This window comes from Sceloporus occidentalis, unplaced genomic scaffold (assembly GCF_023333645.1).
Source record: "Sceloporus occidentalis isolate IW3139 unplaced genomic scaffold, rSceOcc1.0.p SCAF_29, whole genome shotgun sequence".
Taxonomy (NCBI): domain Eukaryota; kingdom Metazoa; phylum Chordata; class Lepidosauria; order Squamata; family Phrynosomatidae; genus Sceloporus; species Sceloporus occidentalis.
Window position 1 is genome coordinate 902,453 of NW_028317009.1, and position 8,119 is coordinate 910,571.

General features: G+C 41.8%; 1 protein-coding gene across 1 annotated transcript; it reads right to left on the bottom strand.

Moving 5' to 3' along the window:
* Positions 1–506: 506 nt before the first annotated feature.
* LOC149299087 (UDP-GlcNAc:betaGal beta-1,3-N-acetylglucosaminyltransferase 9-like) lies at positions 507–1,556 on the bottom strand. Its single transcript, XM_089486579.1, has one exon. The coding sequence runs from the start codon at positions 1,554–1,556 to the stop codon at positions 507–509; it is 1,050 nt and encodes a 349-aa protein (XP_089342705.1).
* Positions 1,557–8,119: the final 6,563 nt, after the last annotated feature.

The following is an 8,119-nucleotide window of genomic DNA, read 5'->3' on the forward strand; positions in this document are numbered from 1 at the left end:
CCCCCCCCCCCCAAAAGGGTTGGCTAAGAAATGTTGATTTAATCAATTAGATGATTTATGATTTATTTTATTTTTTGTTAACAATAATTCTTGAATTTGTTGCCCCCAAACAGCATGTTTACCCACAGGCCAATAAAAGGAGACTATTGGTTACAACTGTTTTGTCCATTTTTTTTTTTTATCGTGGCGGTGCTTACGACCAAGCAAGTACTTTCATACGATTTTAATGTGACGCGTGATTAGGACAAACATCAGGTGTGCATCAGTGCATATGTTTCAACCATTCCCTAAATGACTATTCCCCTAATACTGTCTACATGTGTTTATTCCTCATCACATGACATGCGGTCTGCCATATTTATCCTGGTGGGGTTTCTTGTCTAAAAAGCATGTCTCACCTTCTGCTGTGTAGCCCAAAAATGACTTGGACATTATATATGAGAGCATGGGATTACTTCTCTAAGGTTCTTGGGCTCTGCCAATGAGTCTTGAAGGCCACATGTCATCTATTTCTGGCTCTCCGCATGTGGGTTGCTTGGCCACTGGTCAGTCGTGACAGCTTTTGACACTTGTTTGGCCTTTTTCTTCTTCCAGTGAAAGGGTTTCTTTATTCTCTGTTTCTGGGAACAAGGTGGTTGTTGACTATGAAGGAGATTCCACATTAGCCAGATCTCTGCTGCCTTCAAGCTGTGGACAACCATCAGGTCTCTGTAGAAGCAGGGGTCAAAAGTCTGTAGGTTGGGTGCAGCCGAGGGCTTCGGGATTCCAAACGTTTTAAACCCTGCATGTAGAACAGGCTTAAGGTTGATCCGTTGCAAACACATTCCCAAAAACACATCATCTATGGGAAAGAGCTCTACCTCCTTGCAGGCTTCTGACAGCTTTTTCATAGTGACCCCTGACATTAGGAATCCGCCGCCTCCTGCATACGGTGGATACATTCCTAACCCGTACATTGTCTCTGGGATGTAGTACTTGCTTTTCTTGGATCTTATGGGTTTCGCTTGATTTATAATGTCTCCAACGAACAGATCATCAGAGGAGTTTTGGGCTTGCAAGAAATTAATCAAGTTCTCCACATTGACAAAAACATCAGCATCCCCTTTAAAGACAAACTTAACATCTTTGCAAAATGTTTGTGCCCAATTCAGGAAGTGAATCTCTTTCAAGGTCAGATTAAAGAAGGTATCAAGGAAATCCCATAGCAATATATCTTTGTAATAATGACTCTCCTGTTGCATAAGGGACTCCCACAAGGACACTTGCGTCCTATTCTTTGGGGTCCCCAGAAGGAAGACTCTCCTCACCCGCACCCCGTTGATAATCCCTTCCTTTCCCCAGGTTTTGCGTACACTTTCACGGCGGTCAAAGTCTTCCACGATGGATTTCACGGCGATAAGCAAGAAGGAATCTCCTGAGGGTTTGGCACACTTGTTGGGCTGGTTAATTAGCATGCTGAAGTTACGGTGGTCCTTGCTCCTGAGGTATTGGTCAAAGTCAAAGGGAGGCTGCGTTATTGGAACTTGAATGGTGGCCTTAGCTTCTTCGCTGTCCATGCCTACATTATAAGTATCGGATAGGAGCTTTGTCTTTTCGGGTCTTAGTTTGGTATTATAGTACCGCTTGGAAGTCGTGGTGACAGATTGGACATTGAGTGCCTTTGCTTGTTTCCCGGGAGAAATTCCTTGTTTTGCACCTGGTTTAAGAAGACCATAGAGCAAAGTGCAGAGAGCAGTCAGTAAGAAAAGTGTGCAGAGAACATCGCCCTTCATCCGAATTCTCATGGTTACCAGAACATTTCAGGGACTACTTTCTCCTTTTATCTTTGAACTTGCGCAGTCCCATCTAAAACAAAAAGAAAAAGAATATCAATGTTACCTCTGCAACAATATTCTAGACTTCTCGGGATCAGTTCGCATTTTTAGAACTTGTAAGATGACATTAGTATCACTTTTGCATCTGGCGGGTGGAACCCTGTGGTTCATGATCTGTAGTTATGTTAAAGTTAACCTTTTAACTAGCTGACAGGTATCCAACCCGCTGGGGTGACTCAGTACATCATACAGCAAAAGGATAATCCAAGGGAGGTAAATGTGAGACCTAATTGCAGTAGAGCTGAGATGTATTTTCTGCTTGTCATGGATCTGGAAACCTTTCCTGGTTAACTAAGCCTCTCCAAGATCACAGCCAGTGGGCTGAGTTTGGCACAGAAGATTTGGCGGAAATTCACCCCTTTCCAGTAATTTTTTATTTCAACACGTAATCCCCCAAATGCTTCTTTGGAGATGCATTTTCATGCTGGGTTTTTTTTTATAGAAAGCCGAGACTGCGGCAAATGCATTTTTCAGGGGCTTAATGACTGTAGATTTTCCAGTCCTGGTTCCGAAATCAAAGTGTGAATTTTACGAGTGTCTGGGACAGAGATTACAGTTTACCGATTTTTTTTTTCTCTCTAGATGGTCCATTGAGGGATTCCCACAATACACGTGTCTTTGACTTGTTCCAGAAAACTGTCCGTAATACAGTTTGCCCTGCAGACATTTTCCAATAAAAAAACTTGGATTATGTGCCCCTGGAAAACTGTATGGCAGATTTCCATGCAAAATGCTGCCCAACACTAACCGATTGCCTGTTAATTTAAGAGACCATGCACCCTCCTTCAGATAACGCGCCGGGGGTCATTTTAATCCCCAGTTCCGCCCTGGCAGTGGGACACGTATTCACTAAAAGTGGTTTCTGACCCTTAAGGCTTTTAGTATCTCTTAATGTTGGAACAAGCAGTTCACTTAGGTCAGTTTACTAAACTCTAAGTTTGTGGGCTAGCTGCGATGACCCCAACTTCACTGGGCATTAACGGTGCAACGGTGGCAAATTAATCCTTCACGAAAGGTAGAGATGTCCCTGTGGAATGCATTGTTAAAAGGAAAGTCCTGGGAAAAAGTAAACATTTCAATTTGATCATTATAGGTAGGAATTCAGGTTAACCTTGCAACAAAAATTTTATTTAGCTTCATTCTGTTGCAATAAACCTCCCTTTCCGCAGACCTGTAGCTCACCATTTCATATTCTGGGTGCCCAAACATCACACTGAGCCGATTCTTTATGCCAATGCTAATGAAGTCATGTTTTTTCTAACAAAGTCCTTTTTTTCCTAGACTTTCATAAGGCCAATGGTCCCTAAGGTTATTAAAACCCAGGCATTACATTCTTTACCACAAAACCACAGAATAAAGAGTCCTGTTGTAAGAAGATTTGGCAAGCAAGGCTAAAACACATACACGTGACTAATATGCAGCTGGCTGAAAACATGATGTTTTTAAATTGTTTACCCAGCCAATCCAGTTTAGTAAATCAATCCCTTTGTCGACACGTTTGCTTGCTCTACAAGCACAATGTTAGATGCGTGTCCCTTTAACGTAATCGGCTGGAAACGAAAGGCTATTGAAACAACCTCTACCTCCACGATCCGGCCCTTTAGCCTTTACACTTAGTGAATATGATGAGACAATTAGAGCGGATACTCCTCCGGTTAAGGATGAAACCTCCACAAGCCTGGCCTCGCTCTGCATCTGGAATTTCCTGTTGTGTATTGTTTTATTCCTCCACATATTAAACTAATCAAAGTAACAGCTGCATGTCCCAAAAGAGGGGGTCATAAATAGTAAGATGCCGGCGGGGTAGGGATGCGCTTAAGAGATCAAGATGGCTTCTGCCATGATGGAGACATCTGTCCAAAGAGCGGGGCTGCCGCCATGCCATATTTTTTTAGACGCATAGGTAGCGCGTGTTGCTGCCCGACCTAAGTGCTGCCAGTCCTTACAACCCATAATAACTTACTAAATGCCGATTTGCATGATTAGTCCTCCCCGTGCAGTTGTTGCCAGCTTTTTTAAGTTGTTGATTGGCTCAAGTTAGCCTTTGTAAGGGTGGGAGATGAAGGGTGACAAATTGATCAGATAATGCTGCCTCTGCCACAAGCTGTGACCAAGCGTTGCTTCCATAAGGCGGAAACGATTGCCTTTATCAACAAAATGTGCAAGAACTAAATCCCAAAAATTAGGAAAGGACTATAAGTGGGACAGAAGTGGTAATGCTTGGAGCATAAGAGGCGGTGGTACTGGCCATAGATGGGGCTGGGTAAGATGCAAAAGAAAATGGTAATGTTATTAAAAAAAAAACACATGTTCCGGTATTAGTGTACATTCTACATTAAGAAGTAAATAACAGCTTTAGAAAATGTTTACTCTTTTAATAATAAAGTAAGAAATAGACCATGGTCAGGGGCTTAGAAGATTGTCTCATGCAATGTAAGTTTCCTTTAAAATAAATAAACAAGAAGACATAGCTTTCAGAGGCTTACATCTAATGGAAGGACATTTAACTTTACTGGGAGATGGTAGATAAGTGGAAGAGCCGCCCAGCAGAAGTGGTAGAGTTAATAAAGCGAGGGAATTAATGTTGTTTAAATTCACTGAGAAATATAAATGTTTTTAATTTACATTTTTAGATCTGTTTATTTGTAAAATGTATTATTTTATTGTTGTTATTAATATACACCTAGCCGTGGACTTTCTAAATCAGATGACTGGTAGACTCTTTGTAAAATCTATTAACCCTTCAATAGGACTATTACATGTACAGAACAACCAGCTCTTGGTGCAAATTCCAAGTACGTCAATAATGATGACGCAGAAAAAAATGATACAAATAATTTATATTCTTGCTGTGTGGCTTGAGAATATGTAATAATTTTTTCATATGAGTTTGCAGTGTTTGTACAATTTCTCCATCTCGATAGCATAATTGAACTTTTTGTACATTCAGAAAGCCATATATAAAATATAATAATATAATAATACTATAATATACTTTAGCTTTGCACCTTATAGTGCATGTTAACGATTTATAGAACATGACAGCTGCCCCGATCATAGGAAAAAAATAGTCTGCGTGGTCGATGAACACCCCTATATTAATTTGTTTTAAGCCTGTGTTGCATAAATATATATATATATATATATATATATATATATATAATGGACTTACCTTCAGAGATGCCCCACTTGCCCAGCTCATTCATCTTCAGTATCATAGAATCCCCCTCCCATGTTCTGGCCAGGAAGGGGTCCTATGTAGACACCTGGCCCTTTGCAGAACAATGACCAGTTGTGCTTGTGATGTGGCAATTTGTAAGTCCCCACTCTGCACAGCAGGAGGCTGGATCCAGATCAGCCAAAGCCCAATGCGATTGCCCAGGGCTGGACATGTCAGAAGCTTTCAATTATGTAGAACAGGACATCTGCCCTTACATTGCTTGTCCGTACCCCAGGCCTCGTAGAGAGGTTTTAGGTTCTCTGCGCCTTGCGTTCTTTGTGTGAGTTTCTTTCGGGAGCCTGCCAACTAAGCACATCTGGATCTCTTTCAATACAAACATTCCAAAGCCTCTCCTCCAGAGGAGAAAGGAAGCCTTAGTCAGAAATCCATGGGCAGGACTGGACATGCAGCCATGTTTGGAGAGACTGTCAGAATGAAAATCTATACAGATATCCAACTTTAACAAGTACGAGCGGAGCTCACATATACGAGGAGTTTACTATTAATTAAGAAGGTCCAACTGTCGACTCAAGCTACTGAAATGTTGCTGTATTTTTGAGAAAATATAAAAAGTGAGCATTGTGCAGAATTATGTCATTAGTAATTTTCAAACAAAAACCCTCCATGTTCTCCTGGTCTAACTGCTGGCCAGGGCTGTCATCAGAAAGTTTTGGGGCCACTATTAATTTAGGGCCTGAGCTGCCATCCCAGTACAGCCCATCATGCTAATCCCCAAGGAACCCTCCATTTAAAAATTACTCACCCCCTCTTAACCCAGATTTATTTTTTTAATATTCATGTTCAAATGCGGGGTAGTACAGACTGTGAAACTGAGGGGTTATGGCATCCTTACTCTGGACTTCATACAGCTGTGCTGGCTGTACCTCCGATGGTGGGCTTATATGAGTTGATTGCCCATTGATTTTCAATTTAATTCTGGAGCTCAAAGTTTGCGGAAACTCCTGGCCCCAGAGTTAGCTTGGAAATGGCAAGGAAACACTTAATGCATCTTAGTGACTCTTCGTTCTCTCTGTTTATCCAGATCTTGAAGAGTTCCCAAGGAATAAATTCAGCGTCTCCATAAGAAAATGGAACAGCTGACCCTTAAAACTTATCCGTGAACATTAAACGTTTCATCACTAGGGTGGCATGTTAGATATAACTTCCAACGTTTCAAGCTACTTCCTTATTCTTTTATTCCGAGGTAGATCATTGTCAGGACTGAGACCTCTAGTGGTTTGTACTCGGGTATTTTCAGGAGCTAACCTATACTAGATGAATCTACACAACTTATGTATATTGACACCCAAAACAGTTGCCTGTCACACGAGGACAGGATCCGACAGTAGTGCCTTTGTCTGGTTTTAGGGGCTTTAATAAAAACAAACATATCATTTCTTCCCTCGCTTATATCCAGGATTTTACCCATGGATGTGTCTATTCTCTGGAATTCCCAAAAACGTTCTGTCAGACTCTCCCCTATCTATTAGAACTTTAAAATGCACCTATTCAATGACGCAACCGATCTATCCCAATACCTATGACCTGCATTCTGCAGAAACCATCAGACCTCCCCATCTTTAAGATCTCTATGCCAACCTACTAATAGATCGTAATCGAGCAAGAGCAATGCCCTCTTCTACTTCTGTGCCAGTAAGCCTTAAGGGTGTGTTAGTTTTGCTGTCGAAGTGTATATTGTTATTTTATTGTTTATTTTCACTAAAATGCGATGATAACTCCAATGAAGATTGTACTGGAGAGAGTCATGAGTCGCCTTGCACAGGTTCAAGCAAGAATAAAAAGACACAAACTTTATTAAGAATATAAAATCAGAAAGTGTATTTAAACTATAGTTAAAAGGCCACATACCTGAACAGAACTGATTATCTCACAAAGAAAAATGTAATGTGAATTTCCATCGACAATCTTGCATAAATACTTGCATAAAAAATAAGAAGAGAACACCCCACTTTATTGCAATATTCAATTACAAATGAATGATACAGATCCTCGGGATTGGAACTAAGTATCAGCCTTGTGGTTTAAATCATTGATCATTGGCACTCTAAAATTGGGATTTAAATGGCTGCTCAGTAAAGCACTGGAATGGCTCAAACACAGAATCAATTTGCAGATGATTTGACACGCCATGATTTTTATCTTTCTGATGTAAAAACCTGAAAACCTGTCCGTGTCTTCTCTCAGGATTGGTAAGTAATAAAATGATGTACTTCTCATTCCCTAACCCCTCCGTATTCCCAGGTGACCTAGAAATATAACGTCCAGATGCAAAGGATTAAAGAATCAATGGTCTCTGCTATCACAAAGGATGCACGAGACTGTAAAGTCCCATCTTGAAGTCTGAACGTTCTCCATCATTAAGCATTTCTTTAAGTTTTTCCTAAAAGGTGATACATAAGAAAGTGCTAAGTGTGGTTAAAAGACAAACATTATTCTATAAGATTGTCTAATGAACAGACAATTATTTTCCAGAGAACACCAATGGAGTATTGTGAGGAGACACATAGGCATCTTTGATTGCATGCTGTCAGGACCCGGGCCAACAGGTCGGGCAGGAGGGGATATCTGCGGCTCTGGCTGTACTCCGAGATGCATATCGACAGACAGATAAGTACAAACGAGATAACCGTCTCACACCAGGCTGATATATAAGAATAGAATGTATTGCTGAACAGCAACAGGACTGGTATATACAGTGGAGTAAAACCTAGAGAGGATTCAGTTGATCATAACACATGGAGTAGAAAGTCTTGCCACACAGGCGTGGAACTGGATGCCCACTGGCAGGGCAGACAGCAGGAAGCCCACTGGCGGGGCAGACGGCAAGAAGCCCACTGGTGGGGCAGACGGCAAGAAGCCCACTGGCGGGGCAGACGGCAAGAAGCCCACTGGCGGGGCAGACGGCAAGAAGCCCACTGGCGGGGCAGATGGCAAGAAGCCCACTGGTGGGGCAGACGGCAGGAGGCCCACTGGTGGGGCAGGAAGCCCACTGGTGGGGCAGGGG

What these genes read in the sequence shown, in the direction of transcription:
- LOC149299087 (XM_089486579.1), bottom strand. Translation starts at nt 1,556, where the DNA reads ATGGACAGCGAAGAAGCTAAGGCCACCATTCAAGTTCCAATAACGCAG.